Source organism: Nematostella vectensis, chromosome 11, assembly GCF_932526225.1.
Source record: "Nematostella vectensis chromosome 11, jaNemVect1.1, whole genome shotgun sequence".
Lineage (NCBI taxonomy): Eukaryota > Metazoa > Cnidaria > Anthozoa > Actiniaria > Edwardsiidae > Nematostella > Nematostella vectensis.
The window spans coordinates 15,241,832-15,267,376 of record NC_064044.1 but is presented as its reverse complement, the minus strand read 5'-3'; the positions used below and the strand labels follow the sequence as shown (position 1 = coordinate 15,267,376).

The following is a 25,545-nucleotide window of genomic DNA, read 5'->3' as shown; positions in this document are numbered from 1 at the left end:
TAATTCTAGTCTAGGGATTGACAAATCCTTTAGAGGGGCTACCCGTGTTTTGCTGCAGAGCAATCTTACCTGCCTCTCTCCCCCTCGTCGTACGCAAGATAGACGACTGTACAGTATGCCTTGTGACTAGCGTCTGCGAATCCATGGATTTCTACCTTGCCATTGAATGTTTGAAGTACACACCTAGGAAGGTCAATACTCACCACCCTCTCCAGGTCCTCGACCCAGGCCTCCCATTGTTTTCTAACTTCCCCTGTCAACTCCTCGTCCCAGGTCAACTCGGTTGTTCGGCATAGGGTCTGGAACAAAATTCTCGCTGCTACCGTTATTGGACTTACCAATCCTAGTGGGTCAAACATACCTGCGAGAACACTCAGCACATTCCGCTTGGTTGCATTTAGCTGCTGGGCCTTGTCATAGATACCCTGAAACGCTATCCCTATGATGTCTCTCTTCCTATCCCAGGGTAGACCTAACACCCTTTGTACCCCATTCTCACAGTTCGCACCCTGACTATTCCCTGTCTCGGTCTGTGTATCACTACTGTGTGCGTCACCATTCAACTTACCCTGGAGCTCGCAGTCGTTTGTGTTCCATTTGCGTAAGTTGAACCCGCCCTTTGCAAGTCTCTCTTTAGACTTGTGGAACAACTCAAACGCTTCCTCTGGGGAGCGGCTGCCAGTGACAAGGTCGTCTACATAGAAGCTTTGAACTAAAGTATCTACAAACCTAGGGTCAATCTCTTGAAACTTCATTAAGTGCTGCCTCAAGGTTCCATTTAACAGAAAAGGCGAGGCGTTTAGACCGAATACCACTCTACAAAACCGGTATACCTTGATGACCGAATCTTCCTTTCTCGGATCCTCAGGGAACAGGAATCGCAAGCAATCTCTGTCCTCCAGGTCCACCTCGATGTTCAAGAAAGCCTTTTCTATGTCCGCTGTCAAAGCTATCCTGTGTAGACGGAATCTCAACAACACTGTTGTCTTTAGATCTACAATCAAACGATCTGTGATTCTTTCTTAAGCATCTAAAACATCTAGCATACCTAATAAGTAGCTTCTTACGCTCTCCAGGAAGCTTGATACCCTCGCATTTCTCTGAGCTGTGTTTTCCGAGACAATAGACACAAGTTCCCTGTCCATTTGATACAACCAGCGAGCTTGCTGATGATTTGACGGCCGTTCCCTCCTGCGGTTTCTTGTTCGTTCCCGCCGAGACTTTGTGTTCTTCCCTCAGCTCTGATCTGTTCTAGTAATTCCTCCATACCCCAGGCCATGAAGTCCGGGTGTCCACGTGTAATTGTCAATCGGAATGTGTTAGGCAATTTTTGGATCAACGCCGGCACCACGATTCCCGAGTATATACTTTCGTTTACCTTCAGCGCTTGTAATCCGCGGTAATGCGTTTCGGTCGTATCAAGAAATCGCCTCAGCCTCACCAAGTCTCCATCAGTAAACACGGGCGAGAGGTTTAAAAGGTCGGTAATGTGTGGCCTTTGAATAACTTCGGGTTTCCCATACCTTTTTCGTAGCAATTCCACTGCCGCGTGATAGTTCGCCGCCGTCATTGCAAAGCCCGTGATCGTGGGTTTCGCTTCATCTAGCAGAAGCCCCTTCAAATAGGCGAACTTGTCAGCGTCCGAGAGACACTCATTGTTATGAATAGCGCTCTCGAACGAGTCCCATAACTCGGGCCATTCTTGAATCTTCCCTCCAAATTTTCTGACTTCAAGTTTAGGCAATCTAGCCCTCACCTTGGGGTTGTTTTCGTGTTCGCTCGAGGCGACTGAAGTAACTGAGCCTCGGGCACTAGTATTCATCGTTTTCTGAGATAACAGTTCTTCTATCTTGAATACTATCTTTTGGAGTTTCCCCCGCATCTCATCTCCTTCATCGAGGAACTTTTCTAAATCTTCGTCGTCTTCCACCTCAACCAGGAGTTCTAAAATCTCGTCGTCCAACGCGCGCAGCGTGGCGATCTTCTCCTTTGCACTGCCGCAAATCTGTCTTAAATCATCTTCGGCGTCTGATTCTTCTCCATCTAAAAGGGCATGTGCCTTCTGTATTAGTCTCGTCGCTGCACCTCTGTGAGCTCCCCGGACTTTCTTCTTTTTTGCGAGTTCCGCCATGGCGATCAGCACGTTTGAAACTTCTCGATCTCAACTCTTGAACCGCTCTCGATCACAAATCCAGCTCGGAGGACCACGTGTTGGAAATGTATCTATCCAAACGACACTCTGGGAACGATCTCCGTTTTCTCTTCTTTATTCTTCACAATCTCTTCGATATTCGGTAACAATCTCTTTCACAAAAACCCCCCGATCTAACGCATGTCCGTTCTTATATACCATGAGTATCAAATAACAATCAATTACAATCAATAAATAATTAACTACAACTACGTAAGTGACTATGTAATTACTTCAGGAGCTCAACTTCCGGAACAGTTACTAATAAGAAATATGTCATTAATTTTGACATGGACTGTAACTCAGATTTTGTTGTTTATCTCATTACTTGCTCTGTGTAGCAAGCAATACGTAGGGTCTACAATCAATAGTTTTAGGAAGCGTTTTAATAATCTAAAAGTAGGTTAAATAAGCACCCTAGTTTACCGGTTAGTGAAAGAGTTAAGGATGACCTTATCTATCAACATTTTCATTGCGACAATCATTTAGGTCTTAATAATGTTATGGTACAACTTATAGTGGGCTTATCGGCTTAAGTCGATCTACCCGCGAGGTCCTAATAGTGATGACTTTTTTTGTAGTAGGAATCCACGTAGAGATGTGTAAATTCTTTTTATCCATAGCGCGCGCTATTCTAGAAAATGCGCGTTTTTGTCAGTTGTAATGTTTTTGCGTCTCGCGCCACTATTCTGATGTAAATAAGCTTGTAACGATTCACCTTCAGTCTGCCATGAAGAAGTCTTATTAAAGACGAAAATTTGGCAGAGTCGAATTCCAGTTTTTGGTGTATTGTATTCATTGTTCTGGTACGAGATCGCGACAGTTTGGGCTTTTTGATTCTATTCTATAACACTGAAAGTATCGTTGTAAGGGCGTTGCCCTTGTAACGGTAATATGGAATATATTAGCCTTTATCTACCTGAAAAAGTTTGGGCCCGTACATTACCATCAAGTGTATGTTTCCTCAATTTTTGTAATAATCAATTCCACCCTATAAAACTGGAAGTACTTGTTTTTGGTGGTGGCATCCTATCTAGAATTTATCGTGGTGCAAAGATCTATCATCCTGCCAAACTAAAAGGGGACTATAAGCAACAAGGGTAGCGTTTCCCCTTTCCTCCGGGATGCGGCAATCATTACAGTAGAAAATAGTAGTACCACTCGCTTTTATTTAATCAACTTTACAAGGATTTGCTACTCAAACTTTTCACTAACATCCAAGAGTCAGTTTGTCCATGCAAAACACCAAAGTCAGTACTTCATGTAGGGTTAGGGCTAGGGTTAGGGAAATAGAGCTCATTCATGAGGTCTTACATGACGAACTAACCCATATCAACTAGGAATGTCCCAGATAACATCCGCAAGGACCTCAAGTTCCGAGGCCGAGCAAGACTGGAACAGGTCCGCTTCTTCGTAGCTTCCTATCTGGTTATTGGTAATTGAGGATGATGTTCATATAAAATGTAGCCACACCCTAAGTCGCACTAGAAACAGAGTGCCAGTCAAATAGTATGAAGCTTTTTCTCAGTTTTATATTTGGCCTAGACATGGGCTTGATGTGGAAATTATTTCCATTTTACACTCTTTGAATTTGGAATAGCACACTATTTCCATTTTTTAGAACAGAGTTCAGATCAACCTCCTTTAGACATACCCTTAGAGATCGATCGATTAAACTTCCCTCCCATGCTAGTAGCCTAAAACTTGGACCATTTTCATGACATCCAGGATAAATGACAAATAAAATATTCTTCCAAAGCACCATTATATATGTTCCTTACACTCTTGAAAAATCTATTAAGTTTGCTTGACCCTTAAATGTATATAAAGCTATTGTAAAAGCAATCTATTCTTTGGCTATGAGCCGTAAAAACCATGAAACACGCAGTCACCGGCAGCTCATAAAATTATATTAATACCAATTTGTTTTTGATATAAAGCGTTTTCTGTTTACTATGTACACCGTAGAATCGTAATTTTAGTGGCACTTTGGAATTTTCTACAATATGCTGCTAAAACTCGACAGCTCTCAATTTGCTAAAATATCAAGATAAATTGTCAACATTGTGAGCTCAAAGTATTATATATTTGTTTAGAAAGGGCAAGGGAATCTGAATCGAGCTTTGTTGTCGAAAAAGAAAGTGTTTTGCTTGTATACACTATAAGCACATTACCTGACCGTGTTATTGTAGCAAAAAAAATGCGTATGCAAAAAAACGTATATGCAAGGGAAAAAAAATCACTTTCGACAACAAAGCTGCCGACATTTTGCAGCATGTTGAATAAAATTCTTTAGTGACACTAAAATTACGATTCTATAGTGTACATAGACGACGAAAAACATCCAATAACGACAACAAAGCTCAATTGAGGTTTGTTTGCCCTTTTTCAACAAATATAGAATACCTCTAACTCACCAGGTCGACAATTTAAGGGGTTGTTTGGAAAAAAATGGAAAACTGTCGGGCATTTAGTCCATTTGGGACCTTTTTCAAATGTCAGGCATATTGCCACTGCGAATAAGTAAAGGGGGACAGGATTTGATGTCAGCGACGAGAATTTTTACTCTTGCTATCACAGGGTAGAGAGGATGAGAAGACAACCTCGTCCCCAGGGTCATATGGGTAATTTTCAACATGGCGTCTAGGTTGTTGAGAAGAGTTATAAAAATGGAAATCTATATCGAATGCAGAATTTACCGAATAGGGAATGACAAGTGATATTTCTCTCACATGATTTCGATAAATTTCTCTCTCACGTGATAAAGTAAATTTCCTCTTTTTCATGATGGAACAGTAGAATTCACATCAGCTTCCAATCTGAATTTGATAGTTTACAATAGTCGGTGAAAGTGAATGAGTGAGAGAAATCAAACTGTATCGAGAGTTGGGACTAAGCTATTATTTTCTTGATTGAGGATTCATCTCAAAACATTGTAAAAGCCATCCAAAATTCCCCTACAGACACGAATCATCCCAGAGTGGCAGATTGACAAGAATGTACTTGCATTCTGCAATATCACATTTACATCATCAATACAACAACCTGACCTTTTGGATGCAACTGAGGTAAAAACAAGTTTTTCTTTAAATCAACCACTGATGCATATACACCTGAAGCCTACATGTAGCCACTGACTTGCGAAAATATACCCTCGTAGCGTCTACGCAACGGCGGCGATAATCGTGTTCCGTGACGTCACTCCTTTAAAAGGAAAACCTAGTCTCTGATTGGCCACTTCACTTAGCAAGTTCTCTTGGATATTTTGATTGGCTCAGATCAGAAGTTGACATTATGAGTTCCCGCTGTTTCCGGTGTGAGTTTATCGAGCGGTTCAAATATGGAGAAAAACAGCCACAGCCTTTAGTCAACGTTATTTGGGATAGAGAAACCACACAAAGAACAAGAGAAACCTATCTCTGCTTTTCTAAACGATGGTGCCGATGTCTCTGTGAGACTTCCTACTGGCTACACGCAAAGTCTTTCATTTACCAAGCAATTTCGTTATTTTAGTTATTTTCCAAAGTGCTATCTAAAGAGGGTAGGTTTTTTTTCACCAAATTTCAACTTTTAAGCAGCAGATTAGGGCAACTCCTGCATATGTATGCGTTTGTGTTATGTACACAGAAATCTAAAAGCTCAAGTTCACTTCGAACGCTGAAAGTCGAGGAGTGCTTGCTATCCACGAGATACCGTTCGTAATCTTTCTCATTTACCAATAACAAAGAGTGCAGGTATACATTAGCAAAATTGAAACAAAGGAATGTGCGATTGGAAAGTAGCAGCATTATAAGGCGATGTTGGAATGTTTTTTTTTGCAGGACAAAACCTGAACGTGTTTCGCGCGCTGAATAAGAAAAAACCCATGCACGGCTGTCAAAATTAATTCATTCAAAATTATTACAATGGCGTCACAGAACACGATTATCGCCGCCGTTTCGTAGACGCTACGAGAGTATATTTTCGCGAGTCAGCGGCTACACGTAGGCTAATGCATGTAAAATGCACTATAAAAGCCCCTGCTAAAACAAAACCAGTGCTTGGCTTACTAAACTTGGGACATCACTATAGAATCTCACGCAGTGCCGCATAAGCAGCAGCTGAAATAGCACCTGGAGAATAGAGAGAAAGTATATAAGAAAAAAAGGAAATAACATAAACGTTTTGGCTTAGTTCAAACTGCCAAGACAGACAGACGGACGGATGGACAAACAGAAAGACAGGAAAGTTACAGATACCTGCAACAGGCATGGTGACAATCCATGCCAGGACGACATTGCGGAAGACCTTCCAGTCCACTACCTCCCTAGAGCGGGCACGCCCAACCATGACGACCGACCCCACCTTGCAATGGGTGGTGCTGATGGGGATGCCAAGGTTAGAGGCCAAAAGCACGGTGAGCGCTGAGCCAATCTCAATGGTAAAACCACTGCAACAGAACAAACATCAGTTGAGGATACAATAAAGAAATGTGGTACAGAATAAGAATGGTAAATCTCAATGGTAAAACTTTTTTAGAGCATCTTACCTTGACGGAGTGATGGGCGTAAGGTCCTCTCCCACAGTCTTGATGACACGCCTACCCCAAACCCAGAGCCCGATGGAGATGCCGACTCCTCCGTAGAGAAGAATCCAGACCGGGATAGCAACTTTCTGAGCTATCTCTCCAGTCCAGTAAATCGTCCACAGGGATATCAACGGACCAATGCAATTGCTAGGAAGAAAATGTCATGCTGTTAAAAAACTAAAAAAATTGTAAATGTTCATCCTCTGAGAATAAAAATCTTCTTTACTAGTATGTATGGAAGATTTTGCAACATGATGTTGATTATTCTAAAAGGAATGAAAATATGTCAACCAGAAATGCCTCAATTAAATTAAGATGAGAGTCAATCAGTTCGCCTCTTCCAAGCACTCACAAAGTTGCAATCAAACTTCTTTCAAAGTCTTTGAGAGTGCTCACATGTTTATCCAAAGAGTTTATTATTAGACTTTAGGGCTCATCACAGAATTTGTAAGAACACATTAAATTTCATTTTTTGTGAAAACTGTCTACAGAAATACTAATTGATGTGATAAGACGTTGGCAACTCTATGTCGAATCTGAACAATTAAAGTGAATGAGAGAAGATGAGAGTGCACAGATATAGATCATGAGAGCTCTTATCGACTCTCATCTCAGTTTGATTGAAGCTTTACCTACCTAACATCGTTGCCCCCATGTGCAAATGCCCCAAATGAAGCTGTCAAGATCTGCAGGAAGGCAAACAACCGACCAGTCTTGGGTTCATCAGTGATCAGGCACCTTGCCGTCGTCCTGTCTTGCATTCCCATAGACCAGGTGCGCCTCCGGATCGACTGATGCTGCATTGCCAGCTTGCGTCCCTCAAACGTGTTCAGGTCAGAGGGCCCATGCAGGTGTTCAAGGGGGTGTTCATGCAAGTGCTCTTGCGGGGAATCAGGGATCAGTTGCTTTTTGTCAGTCGGTGTCCCGGATAGGATGCTGTGGTGTGACACTTGACAGTTTAATTCTCGTGCAGGCTTCGTTACTCCATTAGACAGTTTGCTGGTATCGCCATTTGCCTCAGGATCAACTGACTTTTCTGCTGCTTCAACCTCATCTGAAATTTCAAATATGTGGACTGTTAAATCTGTAAAATCAACTAAAAGGTTATGAACAGGGCCAGTGCTTTAGAGAGTAATAACAATTATCTTTGTTTGAATGCAGAGCCTATTCCTACTCAAGTAAAAAAATAGCCCGTCTTCAACCATTTGCTCCTAGCTAGTTTAGAGCACAATTAGCCTGGGCAGTGGGCTACCTGTGGTAGAGCAGGTTAGGTAACCTGTAGACACAGACCTCACCGGAGGAGTGAGAATATAACCAGTTTAGGTAGGAGTATGTGTTTAATCAACACTAACAAGACAGACATCATTTTATTGTAAAATCAACCTATAGCCCATCTCTAACCTTCATTCTCTTCGATGATCACTTCCACCCTTTGAAGGAGCTCGGCTGGGTCCACATCAGGAGTGTACATGGCTTTCACATCGATACCCAGCTGGTCCACCTCACGTATTATTCTGCGGCGCATGAACCCCACCAGGTAGAACCGCACAAATAGGGCTGTGACTATACCGCTGCCGAAGGTCAGGATGAGAACACCGTACAGCGGGATCTTGTTAAAGTGCAGCACTAATAATAAAGTACAAACGGGCCTGAGTATTGTCCATATAAAGGCACACACACTGTACAGCGGGATCTTGTTAAAGTGCAGCACTAATAATAAAGTACAAACGGGCCTGAGTATTGTCCATATAAAGGCACACACAATAGAGAGTGCAAACAGGTGCATAACTTTTATTTATGAAAACGGAAGCATTCCTCACATACGTTTTACTGTAAATTGTGTGCTAAAATCAATCTTCTAAAGTGATACAATATAAATGAATTTCTCTTTTTCTTTTCTATAGAAAAATTATTTTCTATGGAATTACTATAGCAAATAGAAAACCAAAATTAAACCATAGAAAATCCACACCTTTTAAAATCCAGCACTGTTGGTGCACAAAAATAAAACTCACTGTGAGATCCCTTGTAGAAGACAGAGAAGAAATTAACTGTGATGGTGAACGCATAAAACAGGGGGAGGAACTTCAGTCCTGCTTCAAAGGACTCAGACTGGGGAAAAATATAGAGGAATTAGAAATGTACTTGAGCACAAAGGTGAAACAGAACATTTAACATAAATCTGCCATGTTGAAGCTAGATTATTGCATCTCAGGACTTGATAAAATCATAAGACAGAGGCTATTATATATAAGATACTAATGTATAGTTAGGCACTGCCTAAAAGCGGAGCCAGCATGATTTTCATGATTTCAGCATACACTTTAAGTAGAACCCCCTCCCCTCCACTTTCATTACGCACCATGTTCCATCACCCACAAAAAAGCAAACCTATGTAAAACATATAAAGATTGCGTGTTCTACAAATACTGCAATCATTATTTAAAGTGGTGTTCTCCCAATCCTCCTAGGGAATACCTAGAACAAAAATGCCGGTTAAGATTTTATTGGCATTACAAAGGATATTATTAACTATAGAGGAAAACCAAAGGGGTTGTATTAATTTGCTTTATAAAATATGAATTTACTTGCTTAACATATGAAAATTGATTTCTAAATACAGTCGAAGCTCTTTTAGCGACCGCTCTCGTAAGCGACCAGCCCCAATAATGACCACGATCACGAATCACCGATTGAATATGTCACACAAACTCTGTAATTCTAAGCTCTCATAAGCGACCAACTTATCGGTGCGACCAGCTCCGTTAACGACCACAATTTCACAACACCAACTGAGATTTTCTTTTATTTTTAAGCTCTCGTAAGCGACCACAATGATTTTTGGCTTTACAACATCAGTCAACAGCTGATAAACATCATATCCAATGCTTGCTGAAATAACATTTAAAGCACAAATGTTGTAATGTTTCACAAAAGCTGCCTTTCCAGTAGGCAACCATTAAAGAATTTTGAAATTTCAATTTTCTAACTTTGATTTCAACCATGGGATTGACATTTCTTTGTCTCCAGAAAATGTGTAAATGCAAGGAATCTCTAGTCCATTGCCAGATCCACGATTGATCCTTTTTCCAGTTACAATAGCCATCCACTTGTTTGTTGCACGCTTTAGAAACCGGCTAACAAAAGACGCCATGCGATCGTCGTAGACGCAGAAGATATTCTCGTGACGAAAAGCTTAAGTCGTCGATATAAACGAGCATAACAAGCTACTTTGCGTAGATTTAATTGCTATTAAATAAAAGAAGTCACTCTCATGATAAGTCAAATACCTAGTTTTAAAATCAAGCAATAAACGAAAATATTACAGCGTTATTATCACAATAACTTTTAGATTCCATTTTAATTAAGCTCCGGTAAGCGACCAACACCTATTGTTCAAGTTTTTGGCGCCCAGTGGTCGCTTATGAGAGCAAGCTCTCGTAAAAGACCAGCTCCGTTAACGACCACAATTCTCAGTTCCCAAGGTGGTCGCTTACAAGAGCTTCAACTGTAGTTTTAAACATGATCTTAAGGAATCATATAGGAGACCTTTTTATGATTAACTTATTAAATTGCTTGACCATAAGTCATTGTCATCATATCTTCATAAAAAAGCAAGCGACTATTTATGAACCTTTATAGCCTAAATGTCACTGAATGCACATTATACAAGAACCTGTCAGACTAACATGGGGAAAAAAACTAGGTTTTACTTTTTAACTCTTATTCATTTTTTAGAACAATTTTTCTATTTGTAAAAAGTTATCTTACTATTTAGTACCTTAAATGTGCTTATTTTTGGTGACCTACATTAAATACCAATGCCTAATATGTACATCCTGCTCTGAGTCATGCCTCTGAGCCAGCAGCATGTTTTCAGTGTCTCAGCTTGTTTCAGAACCTCTGGCTTAGATTCACCTGAAAAAGTTTGGAGAAAAGCATTTAACGAAAACTGAAAATTTCCTTACAAACGATACAAATATTATACTACAAAAACCTAATTCATAAAACCTAAAACTGTCTCAATAGTCTCAACTAAAATTTTCTAAAATAAAACCCATAACAGAAAATGAATATATGAGGTTGAAAGAGCTTTTATAGGAGAAGCTGTAGGGGGAAAACCTATAGCTTTCAAGCAAATTGCTCCTCAACAAAAACAATTGTCTTGGTTTCCTATGAAACCTAAATTTTACTTTGGGACCTCTTTGGGGTACAATTTTACAGATATGTGTCATATGAGAAAACAAAAAGTTTTGAGGTTTTGTAAGAAACAGAGGTACCCAGGGTTATTCAAAATATTGTCAGGTGGTATAAAAACAAGGCAAATTTTTTTAGGTAATAACGGATCCACAAGGTCCTAGTTACTGCATGTGTAGCTTTTTAAAAATCAAACCAGAATTCCAGAATAGTCGATTTAAATTTCAAGTGTTTTTCAAATATATGTTGTTCTTCACAAATTATTAATACATAGGGTTATGCGAGAAGTGCTCAAAATTTAGCATTGTTCATCTTTGTGAGAATTTGACCAATCATTCATTGAAATGAATTAAAAATCCCTTTTGGTTTTATTTTTAGTATTTCATAGCTGTCAACCCAACTTGGACAGACGTCTTTTGAAATCTGGTGAAATAGAGTGAATATGTGAAGAAAAAACAAACAAAACAAGAGAGCCAATGCGGTGAATACAGAGAATGTATAAACATTCTCACAAAAATTAGGCTTGTGATGAGGTCGACAATCTTGTGAAAGAGTTGGCAGCTCCAGTATATTCAATTATTCATGAAAAGTTATTATTTTCCTATGATATAAATGGTGAATGGCAGATTTTAGAGATTGAATTTGATAAATACAGCCTAGAATTTTTAGTCCCTGAGGTAAGTACTTATATATAAATATGAAACAATAAAAACGGTGTACAAAGTTGAAAACTAAACAACTCCGAAAGATCGTTTCGCTAAGTACTTTGATACAATACGCCAACTTACCTACGTCTGTCAGTGCAAGAACAAAAACGTAGGAGCACTTGTCGGAGAAGGTGTTAAAAAAATTAGCTTGTTTTTTTCTTTCTTTATCTTGTGGCTTGCTCTGACATTTCAGCTGACTTGACTTGAGCACAAGGCTGGTTCTTCAAAACTTTCAACCACGCTTTTACACAGTCTTTTACACATACTGTAATTAGCCAATTAGCCTTTTTTACTAAAAAAAAGTCAAATCTTGTTACAAGAATGTTTTTCAGTTGTTACATGAATGACATGCCTGTAACAAATTAACTAATCAGAACAAGTCGTCCTTTCCACACAGCCATTTCTTAGCTTACTGAGGATAATGCCAATTAGATCACATGCTCTTATTAGGGAAATCGAAGAGACTGGCTTTGGGTAAATCTAGCTTACGCCTGACAAGCATGACTAATCTGCCCTGCATTCCTATGCTAAGCCAGACAAACCATAAACTATCCACTTACCTTTCTAAGAATGATACGCCTGACAAGCATGAAGAGGAGGGAGCTGATGAGACCTGATAGAAGAGGCGACACGACCCATGAACCAGCTGAAAATACAAATGGCACAAAGGTAATAAAAAGAGTGGCTTTGATGTCTCTATCTAGGAGATACATACACACAATGCTCTGAGAGATTCTATGCATATGTTAGCCCGACACTGCCTGAAAATCGTTATGCTTCGTTGGGCAATTTGATAAAACTGCTACTTACCGATCTTCCCAAATGTCTTCCATTGCACTCCATGTAGGCCCTGAGCTACCAGAGCATAGCCCATTGTAGCCCCAACAACACTATGGGTGCCAGACACCGGTAGGTTAAAGAATGTGGCGACCAGTAACCAGACGCTAGTGCCAGTAAGCGCTGAGAGGGAGCCAACCATGGCATACTCCTCAGTACCATTAAAAGAGTTGATGTCAATGATACCTTTGCGCACAGTGTCTAAAAATAAATAAAATACATTAATGTTATTAAAACAATAGCTTCTGTAAATACAGCAGTTTAATCTTTATCATATGTATGTCATATATCATTGAGCTACTGTACTGTTTGTTAAAGAACATGATTGTCATTAATTATATAAGTTAGGTAGGAGATAGAAGGATTCTAGAAGTATCAAAATTAAAGGCAAATTTGAAATTGAAAATTTGAAATTTAAGGCAAATATTTGTAGCATTTTTTTGATTTTTATTTCAAATTTCTCATGTTCTTATTCTTATACCCCTAAGTACCAGTCTTGTTTTTATTGATTTTTTTGGAACCTATCCATTTATGACCTAACATTGCACCCATTCAGGGGTCTCAAAATGTACTGAAGTAGGTGGTTACTTAAAAATGAAGTTGTGAGAGGATTGATGCAAAATAAGCTACTTCATTCATTTTAAACGTCAGACAAAAAGTAGCCAGCGTCAAAACACGAGGAGCTCTGATGGTCACAGGCTTGTTTGACAGCCAGAAAAAAAAAAACAATAACCAAATCATAGACAACAGAAACACAGACGACACACACACAGACTAAGAGTTGATAAAGTATTAATCCAATGTAAAGCTGGTGTAGAGAGATAATTTAGTTAATGCTTGTAAAGAAAACTCAAATAGCAAAGGAGATTGGTTGTAAATCTGGGATTGCCCAGATATGCTGGAAGATTTGTTTTGTGGGGTCACAGATGAGCTCACGGATGAGCTTGGACAGGTGTTGCTGACTGTGGTGTGCTGCTGGTGTCGGACAGCATTTGCAACTCATCAGTGAGAGCCTGCACAAATAATCCTTGTACTACAATGAGTTAGTGGCAAGAATGTCTTCTTCCAGGCAGAGTCCATTTTGCATGTCATGAAAGTCTTCAAGAGCAGTCCACACATACAAGCTGTCTTCATGAAGAAAAAAGTTTCCTCATTTCTTATTTTATTGGCAGTCCGATAAGAATATATAGAAAAATCTTATCTTTTATCAACAGAGATCACAGGAGCTTCAGAGTTCTCTTCTATTTATACCAAATAAGTATTTAATGTGTATTTCAGAATTGTACAAAAAGCAGCAAGAAAATTTGGCAAGGTCAATTGGTTTAAATTTTGGCACCATACAAATGTTGATACTTCAAGAACCTCCAATAAAATGGAAAAATTAAAAATACTTTATTTATTGAGGAGTTTAAGTGCATCAAGCAATATCATTGTAAGTGGTGTTGCATATTTAAATTCAAAGAACAAATTAAGTCATTACAGTAATTTATTACACAGAATACATGGTTGGCAGAAAAAGGATTGTTGACAGAAAAGTGTCAGAGATCCATTAATTACTATGTTGAATATACTAACAAGACAGCATATAATATACAAGCACTTTATTTCATATATACCAATTAGAAAAACAAGCTAAGAGGAATAAAAGCAAATGAAACTGGCCAATCTGGCTTTGCTACCAGCGCTTACCGCCCAATAATAGATGTAATTACCAATATAAGGAGAAATGAACTCTGAAAAGTAAAGCAAAAAGCTCATTACAATGTACTGTACACATAAACTAAAACAGAATTTCATAACCAATGTAATGTCAACTTTGGATTTTGTAACAAATACTTACTGATCAGATTTTATTTTTACCAGATGGGATTTTTTTCGACTTAAATTACATTTAATAAATAGGATGATATCACAGAATCAAATAATTCTCTATGTCCTGTGAAAACTAAATCAACTAAAGATTAGTAAAAAAAAAAAAATACAGACGCAGTTCTGATGTAAACAGACAGTGCTAGTAATGAAAAAACACTGCAATTTCTAAGGAAGACTGCTTAATTACATTTCTGAAACATAAATATTAAAGTTTATTAAAGACTTTAAGCCATCATAGAGTATATGACATCTTGCAAGTAGAGAGTGGTGTCACACTATTATATTGACAACTAGCCATTGATGCAACACTATTATATTGACAACTAGCCATTGATGTCACACTATTATATTGACAACTAGCCATTGATGTCACACTATTATATAGACAACTAGCCAGTGAAGCAACACTATCATATAGACAACTAGCCATTGATGTCACACTATTATATAGACAACTAGCCATTGATGTCACACTATTATATAGACAACTAACCAGTGATGTCACACTATTATATTGACAACTAGCAAGTGATGTCACACTATTATATTGACAACTAGCCAGTGATTCAACACTATTATATTGACAACTAGCCATTAATGCAACACTATTATATAGACAACTAACCAATGATGTCACACTATTATATAGACAACTAGCCATTGATGTCACACTATTATATAGACAACTTGCCATTGATGCAACACTATTATATAGACAACTAACCAATGATGTCACACTATTATATAGACAACCAGCAAATGATGTCACACTGTTATACTGACAACTAGCGAGTGATGTCACACTATTATATTGACAACTAGCCATCGATGTCACACTATTATATAAACAACTAGCCATTGATGTCACAATATTATATAGACAACTAGCCAGTGAGGCAACACTATTATATTGACAACTAGCCATTGATGTCATACTATTATATAGACAACTAGCCAGTGACGCAACACTATCATATAGACAACTAGCCATTGATGTCATACTATTATATAGACAACTAGCCAGTGACGCAACACTATCATATAGACAACTAGCCATTGATGTCACACTATTATATAGACAACTAGCCATTGATGCAACACTATCATATAGACAACTAGCCATTGATGTCATACTATTATATAGACAACTAGCCAGTGATGTCACACTATTATATTGACAACTAGCCAGTGATGCAACACTATCATATAGACAACTAGCCATTGATGTCACACTATTATATTGACAACTAGCCAGTGATGCAACACTATCATATAGACAACTAGCCATTGATGTCACACTATTATATAGACAACTAGCCATTGATGTCACACTATCATATAGACAACTAGCCATTGATGTCACACTATTATATTGACAACTAGCCATTGATGTCATACTATTATATAGACAACTAGCCACTGATGTCACACTATTATATAGACAACTAGCCAGTGACGCAACACTATTATATAGACAACTAACCAATGATGTCACACTATTATATTGACAACTAGCAAATGATGTCACACTATTATATTGACAACTAGCGAGTGATGTCACATTATTATATAAACAACTAACCAATGATGTCACACTATTATATAGACAACTAGCAAATGATGTCACACTATTATATTGACAACTAGCAATTGATGTCACACTGTTATATTGACAACTAGCGAGTGATGTCACACTATTATATAGACAACTAGTGAGTGATGTCACACTATCATATAGACAACTAGCCATTGATGCAACACTATTATATTGACAACTAACCAATGATGTCACACTATTATATTGACAACTAGCAATTGATGTCACACTATTATATAGACAACTAGCCAGTGACGCAACACTATTATATAGACAACTAACCAGTGATGTCACACTATTATATAGACAACTAACCAATGATGTCACACTATTATATAGACAACTAGCAATTGATGTCACACTGTTATATTGACAACTAACCAGTGATGTCACACTATTATATTGACAACTAGCCATTGATGCAACACTATTATATTGACAACTAGCCATTGATGTCACACTATTATATTGACAACTAGCCATTGATGCAACACTATTATATAGACAACTAGCCATTGATGTCACACTATTATATAGACAACTAACCATTGATGTCACACTATTATATAGACAACTAGCCATTGATGTCACACTGTTATATTGACAACTAGCCATTGATGCAACACTATTATATTGACAACTAGCCATTGATGTCACACTATTATATTGACAACTAGCCAGTGATGCAACACTATCATATAGACAACTAGCCATTGATGTCACACTATTATATAGACAACTAACCATTGATGTCACACTATTATATAGACAACTAACCAATGATGTCACACTATTATATAGACAACTAGCAATTGATGTCACACTGTTATATTGACAACTAACCAGTGATGTCACACTATTATATTGACAACTAACCAGTGATGTCACATTATTATATTGACAACTAGCCATTGATGTCACACTATTATATTGACAACTAGCCATTGATGCAACACTATTATATTGACAACTAGCCATTGATGTCACACTATTATATTGACAACTAGCCAGTGATGCAACACTATCATATAGACAACTAGCCATTGATGTCACACTATTATATAGACAACTAGCCAGTGATGTCACACTATTATATAGACAACTAGCCATTGATGTCATACTATTATATAGACAACTAGCCATTGATGCAACACTATCATATAGACAACTAGCCAGTGACGCAACACTATCATATGGACAACTAGCAATTGATGTCACACTATTATATAGACAACTAGCCATTGATGCAACACTATTATATAGACAACTAGCAAATGATGTCACACTATTAAATTGAAAACTAGCGAGTGATGTCACACTATTATATAGACAACTAGCCAGTGACGCAACACTATCATATAGACAACTAGCCATTGATGTCACACTATTAAATTGAAAACTAGCGAGTGATGTCACACTATTATATTGACAACTAGCCAGTGATGCAACACTATTATATTGACAACTAGCCATTGATGTCACACTATTATATTGACAACTAGCCATTGATGTCACACTATTATATTGACAACTAGCCATTGATGTCACACTATTATATTGACAACTAGCAAATGATGTCACACTATTATATTGACAACTAGCCATTGATGTCATACTATTATATAGACAACTAGCCAGTGATGTCACACTATTATATTGACAACTAGCCAGTGATGTCACACTATTATATAGACAACTAGCCAGTGATGTCACACTATTATATTGACAACTAGCCAGTGATGTCACACTATCATATAGACAACTAGCCATTGATGTCATACTATTATATAGACAACTAGCCAGTGATGTCACACTATCATATAGACAACTAGCCATTGATGTCATACTATTATATAGACAACTAGCCAGTGATGTCACACTATTATATTGACAACTAGCCAGTGATGTCACACTATTATATTGACAACTAGCGAGTGATGTCACACTATTATATTGACAACTAGCCAGTGATGTCACACTATTATATAAACAACTAGCCATTGATGTCACACTATTATATAGACAACTAGCCAGTGATGTCACACTATTATATTGACAACTAGCCAGTGATGCAACACTATTATATTGACAACTAGCCATTGATGTCACACTATTATATAGACAACTAGCCAGTGATGTCACACTATTATATTGACAACTAGCCAGTGATGCAACACTATTATATTGACAACTAGCCATTGATGTCACACTATTATATAGACAACTAGCCAGTGATGTCACACTATTATATTGACAACTAGCCAGTGATGTCACACTATTATATTGACAACTAGCCAGTGATGCAACACTATTATATTGACAACTAGCCATTGATGTCACACTATTATATAGACAACTAGCCAGTGATGTCACACTATTATATAGACAACTAACCAGTGATGTCACACTATTATATTGACAACTAGCCAGTGATGCAACACTATTATATTGACAACTAGCCATTGATGTCACACTATTATATAGACAACTAGCCAGTGATGTCACACTATTATATTGACAACTAGCCATTGATGTCACACTATTATATAGACAACTAGCCATTGATGTCACACTATTATATAGACAACTAGCCAGTGATGTCACACTATTATATTGACAACTAGCCAGTGATGCAACACTATTATATTGACAACTAGCCATTGATGTCACACTATTATATAGACAACTAGCCAGTGATGTCACACTATTATATTGACAACTAGCCAGTGATGTCACACTATCATATAGACAACTAGCCATTGATGTCATACTATTATATAGACAACTAGCCAGTGATGTCACACTATCATATAGACAACTAGCCATTGATGTCATACTATTATATAGACAACTAGCCAGTGATGTCACACTATTATATTGACAACTAGCCAGTGATGTCACACTATTATATAGACAACTAGCCATTGATGTCACACTATTATATAGACAACTAGCCAGTGATGTCACATTATTATATAAACAACTAACCAATGATGTCACACTATTATATAGACAACTAGCAAATGATGTCACACTATTATATTGACAACTAGCAATTGATGTCACACTGTTATATAAACAACTAGCCAATGATGTCACACTATTATATTGACAACTAGCCAGTGATGCAACACTATTATATTGACAACTAGCCATTGATGTCAAACTATTATATAGACAACTAACCAATGATGTCACACTATTATATAGACAACTAACCAATGATGTCATACTATTATATAGACAACTAGCCATTGATGTCACACTATTATATTGACAACTAGCCATTGATGCAACACTATCATAATAGACAACTAGCCACTGATGTCACACTATTATATAGACAACTAGCCAGTGACGCAACACTATTATATAGACAACTAACCAATGATGTCACACTATTATATTGACAACTAGCCATTGATGCAACACTATTATATAGACAACTAGCCATTGATGTCAAACTATTATATAGACAACTAACCAATGATGTCACACTATTATATAGACAACTAACCAATGATGTCATACTATTATATAGACAACTAGCCATTGATGTCACACTATTATATTGACAACTAGCCATTGATGCAACACTATCATAATAGACAACTAGCCACTGATGTCACACTATTATATAGACAACTAGCCAGTGACGCAACACTATTATATAGACAACTAACCAATGATGTCACACTATTATATTGACAACTAGCAAATGATGTCACACTATTATATTGACAACTAGCGAGTGATGTCACATTATTATATAAACAACTAACCAATGATGTCACACTATTATATAGACAACTAGCAAATGATGTCACACTATTATATTGACAACTAGCAATTGATGTCACACTGTTATATTGACAACTAGCGAGTGATGTCACACTGTTATATAGACAACTAGCGAGTGATGTCACACTATTATATAGACAACTAGCCATTGATGCAACACTATCATATAGACAACTAGCCATTGATGTCATACTATTATATAGACAACTAGCAATTGATGTCACACTGTTATATTGACAACTAGCCAGTGACGCAACACTATCATATGGACAACTAGCAATTGATGTCACACTATTATATAGACAACTAGCCATTGATGCAACACTATTATATAGACAACTAGCAAATGATGTCACACTATTAAATTGAAAACTAGCGAGTGATGTCACACTATTATACTGACAACTAGCAATTGATGTCACACTGTTATATTGACAACTAGCCATTGATGTCACACTATTATATTGACAACTAGCGAGTGATGTCACACTATTATATTGAAAACTAGCGAGTGATGTCACACTATTATACTGACAACTAGCAATTGATGTCACACTGTTATATTGACAACTAGCCATTGATGTCACACTATTATATTGACAACTAGCCATTGATGTCACACTATTAAATTGACAACTAGCGAGTGATGTCACACTATTATATTGACAACTAGCCATTGATGTCACATTATTATATGGACAACTAACCAGTGACGCAACACTATTATATAGACAACTAGAGAGTGATGTCACATTATAATATTGACAGCTAGCCAGTGATGTCACATTATTTTGACAGCTAGCCAGTGATGTCACACTATTGTAGTGTCACATGAGTAGAACAAAAAACTCAAATGTTATCAAGGATTAACACCCCAATAATTTGGTTCTTAGGCACTTTTTATATGTTATTCTACAATGATATTAAACCATTTTGCCAAAACACTACTGACTGCCTAGAATTTAATGCAACCCAAAAGCATTCTTACAAGGAAGTATCGCACCCTTGGAAACATAGTTACCCATTTCACAGCTAGACAAATCAGGGTAAAGATTAGTTACCCTTTTCGCAGCTAGACAAATCAGGGTAAAGATTATTTACCCATTTCACAGCTAGACAAATCAGGGTAAAGATTATTTACCCATTTCACAGCTAGACAAATCAGGGTAAAGATTAGTTACCCATTTCACAGCTAGACAAATCAGGGTAAAGATTGTTGAAGAGACACAATCACGAGTATAACAGAATTCTGCCCACTTATAAAGTACACAGTATTACATCTGTTTGATGGTTACACACCCTGAGAATTTTTGATATCTCATAGAATTGAGGGGTAATATAACATAGTACACAAGCACTGTTTTGGGCCCTCAAGCGCCTGACCTGTTTTTGATTACAGTTTATTGCAAATGTGAGAAAGACATCTTTTCCCAGGGTACAAAAGGAATAAAAAAAACACATGTTAACAAACAATTGGGGCTTATTGCACAGCAAAATAAGGTTAGATGATGGATCTCATTGGAGTGTAATAAACGCTTACTTTTAAATCAGAGGTCAAAATGCACTGCTGTTATCACAATCCAGACATTCTGATGGCTGGCTATAGTTCCAAGCAGTAGGGAACATTTAGCGTATAATTCTACAAGCTCAAACGCCACTATTTTGTGATAGAAGTGTGAAAAAAGGGGTAGTCTGCCATATATCCTGGTAAAGCATGATTACAGGGGTACAGGTTGTTTGGATTTTAATGAGGCCATTCTAGTGACAATATGTCATTGCGTATGCCATTTTAATACCTGAAGGGTCACAACTGAAGAGAAATACAAAATCCCAAACACACCAAATATTACAACTAATATTATCACTAAGAAGCTCCCCCTGGTTTATCTTGCACCTCAATCACTCACTTTTCATGATTTTTATATTCAATTGGACCACACAATTTAAAGGTAATTATTTGTTAGGGCTTTATCATTCGTAATTTTTTGCTACAGGTATTTTGATAAAATATTAGTACCATACTAGGAAGGAGTAATAAAGAAATAAGCACAGGGGGCATTTGTATTACATACATTCATACACAAGATTGACAGTAAATAAAATGGCATAAATTCATTAACAACAATATTGAATAAACTTGGCCGATCATCAAATGGAAGGACGATCTCTATTCTAGAAACAGCTTGTACGCAGAAAAAAAACAACAGAAATCGGTAACAAGACCGAGGGCATGAGAAAGAACCAATCATCGCTTCGAAGAAATACGAAATCGAACACTCGTATTTGTTGTTTGTTGATTTCACAAGCCAATTACATAACAGAAACACACAGCGATTACAATGCAATCTCGGAGGTTTTTTAAGCAAAAAGCGCGGTAGTGATGCCAATAGTGGAAGTATCGAAGTAACAATTTATAAAGCGATACGCTTGGAGTTGAAAAGATGATTGGGGTTTGTCAAGCATAGCAGTGAGTAGAAATCGAGAAAACAGACATCATGTATGTTGAATATTTATTGCCATGGAGCCATCGTTTGTATAATATTAACATGGAAAGAAACCCTAAGAAAGACATTTTAACTATCGTACAGTAGTTGTGAAGGTACATTCTAACATGAAATTTCTGCAATGCGATGTAAACAAATTCCAACGTGACAGGCTGCATGGAGAAATACAACTTGTATACATGCTTAATGTACAAACCATATCCGACATTCAAGACAACAGCTGAGGAAACAGTTCCTCGTGGCATAAAAACAACAACATGAGTAGTTTAGAGTGTGGAGGTTAAGTTTAAGGGTAGTAAAATATATGATAATATTACGTAGCAAACTTACCAGAAACGCGCGCCCCGATGAGAACAGCGCCGGCGACTTCGAATATGCTTGCGATAATGCATGCTTGCTTCAGCGTGAGTACTTTTGAACCAACCGAAGTCCCAAAGGAGTTCGCTACATCGTTAGCCCCAATACCAAATGCTAGCACAAAGGCTAGGATAAATCCTAGAATCACAATCCATAGATATTCGGAATCTTGGGGTTCCAACATTGCTCTTAATTTGAGAGGGAGTTCACTGTTTAAAACGTCCGCTCTAAAGCCGACACCGAACGCACGTGTTTTAAGAGGAGAGCCGGTCAAGTTCTTTATGTAGCCATAAGAATGAGATAATTCTGTATCTAAGCTTGTAGTTTGCGGCTGTATGTGGCGGTTTAAGGCTCCTCCTAAACAAAGCTGCCGTTTTCCTCACAACAGAAGTCGAATGTTGATATTCAGTTTCTATGCTGGCCGACTTTCCCGCTGCGGATGTTTCGCACCCAGCAAAAGGGATTCACTTGAAAATGAATGCAATTTCTATGCTCAGAAATATCTAGAGCTTCAGTTCTGCTTCTTTTAACAGAGTTGGCTCGTCTCGAAGAGTATAATATCGGTGTATTTCGAGATAAGTCTTGAGGCGAAGTCTGCTGTTTGCTTTTCACGTGTCCACGTGTCTGAACACTTCACATCTCACATTACCTCGCGAACGGCACTCTGGGAAAATAAATTGAATTTTTGGCGCGAAATGGGGTTCTTTTCATGCGCGAAAATGTGCGTTATTAGTCAGGGAAAAGCTTTTTAAAAATATACCAAAATACAGACTCGAGTAACAATAATATTAGCAAAATTTTCATAATCATGATCATTCTTAGGCCTTAGCATAGCAGAGTTAGCCTTATCTCTACTCTACGAGTTGTGGTTCCAAAGCACCTAGATCCTTCTGGGGGGGGGGGGGGGGGGGGGGGTGAATAGGTTCGCGGATCGGCGGATTCTCACGGATTACGGATGTTGATGATTATTTCAGCGGATTGGCGGATTTTAGAAATACGGCGTATCACGGGTCTGTTGACAATTTGGGCGCGGATTTCGGATTTTGACTGCTTTGACGGTCCAATTCTTCCCTGCTAGCAGAGGCGTCTTTTCTCTGTATTTCGCTGGGCTGGAGTTCGCGAGGAAAAGATACCTCTGCCATGGGTCGAAACTGTTTCTGTTGCGCATGCGTTAGCGTTAATAAGCGACCGACGTGCCAAAACCCGTACCATCGCGCGAAAGCTGTCAATATGCTAATATGCTTTGCATGGGTTTAGTCGAAAATCATGAATCAAACTCCGGTTAGTTCTCCTCTTCGAAAAAAGAAAACAACTGTTCAATTTCAATCACCTAAAACGTCAATAAAAAGATTGAACAACAAACGCAGCAAAGACGAGTTTTGTCTTGTTTGTGGGATTAATTTCAAGACATCTGGGCAGGCGAGTTTCTTCAATGTAAATATCGCACAGTTGGATTCGAAGAAAATGTTACAAAACTTTTTGGTAAACTTAGATCAGATATTCCCAGAAGAATGCAAAACCTGTAAACGCAAGATTGACTCGTTAGTCAAAAGAGAGAAAATTCTGAATGAAGATAAGGCATTGAATGGCTTCTTTTATAATTCGTCGCGTGATATTTCTACGGAGGACGCCGTTTCGAATGCGGGCTTGTTATCCCGCAGCGGATATACGTTTCATGCATGCGCTAGTCATTGTGGGCTCAAATAGTGGCCAGTAATTAATAAACGGGGCATGCGCTCTGGATCTCGTCCACGATCGTGGACGGCGGTTTGATCAAACGAACTTGCGGCCCATGGCAGTGGTATCTTTTCCTCGCGAACTCCAGCCCAGCGAAATACAGAGAAAAGAGGCCTCTGCTAGCAGGGAAGTCCAATTCCGGATTTAAAATGAATTTCAATCGATGCTATTGTTTATCTGTCAAACCATGCGGATCTAAAAATATCTGCGGATCCACTGATTTGCCCCGGCGGATTTACATACCCCTATTCACCCCCTCTCCCCCCTTCTGAGGGATGAAGATTCAATCTTTAGGATAATCCCACACTAACATCTGTAACTATTAATGAATTTGGTTTTAAATGTATAAGCTGGCTTGTGTGAGTTTTCTCTGTTATTTTATTTTCAAAGACAGAATGTGTGACACAAGCACCGTAAAAGGTTTTCCATTGTTATATTCACTTCCGTTTTATTTGCGCATGCTCACTGAAGCAAGCTCGAGAGCCAATAAGAATCTCCCTAGGTACCTTGCCGCTGGCATAAAGCAAGTGGGCTCTGGGAACGAGATTGGGCCTATTTGTCCTCGATTCCTCTTGAGCCGCTCTACTCGGGGGGCGCAAGATGAATTATGAATTAAAGCTGTAAAATGGTTGGGAATAATGAATTATTGGTTTCAAAACTAAAGGAATAATGAATTATAAAGTTTATCCAAAGAATGAATTATTTGAATAAATCCTATTATGAATTTTTGAGAAAAATGATGACATGAATAACAAATTATCGAAATAAAATAAGCAGGAATAATTAATTATGGCTGGTAAATAATTCATCTTCCGCCTCCGACGCTACGGAGGCTACATCAGTCCAGGATTGTTGACGGGAGGCTGAGGGAGGGAAGAGGGTATAGGTACCGTATCTGGCGATATTGAAGTGCTCGTCGGCGACGCTCGCTGTGTTTGGGTTTTCCATGGCATCATTATAAGAAAGTTTCCGTAGCGTAAAAAAAAAGTCAGTGAAATGTGTCCGCGTCCGCTTAATAGAGGTTCGTTAGAGGTTCAACTGTATTTTGTTAGCCTGAGTATCAGGCGATGATATTTTTCAAACTTCAATGGTAAAGGTATGACACTCGGACCCAAGGGGTCTTCTGGGTAATTTTCAATGACGTACGAACAAATATCGACTACAAATATCGGGTGACG

General features: G+C 38.1%; 1 protein-coding gene across 2 annotated transcripts; it reads right to left on the bottom strand.

Moving 5' to 3' along the window:
• Window positions 1-3,343: 3,343 nt before the first annotated feature.
• Window positions 3,344-25,499, bottom strand: LOC116613576 (sodium-dependent phosphate transporter 1-A). 2 transcript variants are annotated; one of them, XM_048734658.1, is made up of 10 exons: window positions 25,258-25,499; window positions 22,604-23,294; window positions 12,473-12,700; window positions 12,223-12,308; window positions 8,774-8,870; window positions 8,160-8,384; window positions 7,395-7,812; window positions 6,720-6,905; window positions 6,430-6,620; window positions 3,344-6,303 (listed from the first exon to the last, which is right to left on the bottom strand). In XM_048734658.1, the coding sequence occupies exons 2-10, from the start codon at window positions 22,812-22,814 to the stop codon at window positions 6,257-6,259; spliced, it is 1,689 nt and encodes a 562-aa protein (XP_048590615.1). In that variant the 5' UTR covers window positions 22,815-23,294; window positions 25,258-25,499; the 3' UTR covers window positions 3,344-6,256. The 2 variants fall into 2 exon arrangements, with proteins under 2 accessions (XP_048590615.1, XP_048590616.1); XM_048734659.1 differs by lacking the exons at window positions 22,604-23,294; window positions 25,258-25,499 and adding an exon at window positions 14,189-14,238.
• Between the last annotated feature and the right edge of the window lie 46 nt (window positions 25,500-25,545).

Bases quoted from the DNA above. Each gene is read 5' to 3' on its own strand.
- LOC116613576 (XM_048734658.1), bottom strand. From the start codon at position 22,814: ATGTTGGAACCCCAAGATTCCGAATATCTATGGATTGTGATTCTAGGA. The intron at 8,385-8,773 runs GTGAGTTTTATT...CTTTATTATTAG, and splicing joins CTTCTACAAGGGATCTCACA to TGCTGCACTTTAACAAGATC. The intron at 6,906-7,394 runs GTAGGTAAAGCT...TTTTCTTCCTAG, and splicing joins CATGGGGGCAACGATGTTAG to CAATTGCATTGGTCCGTTGA.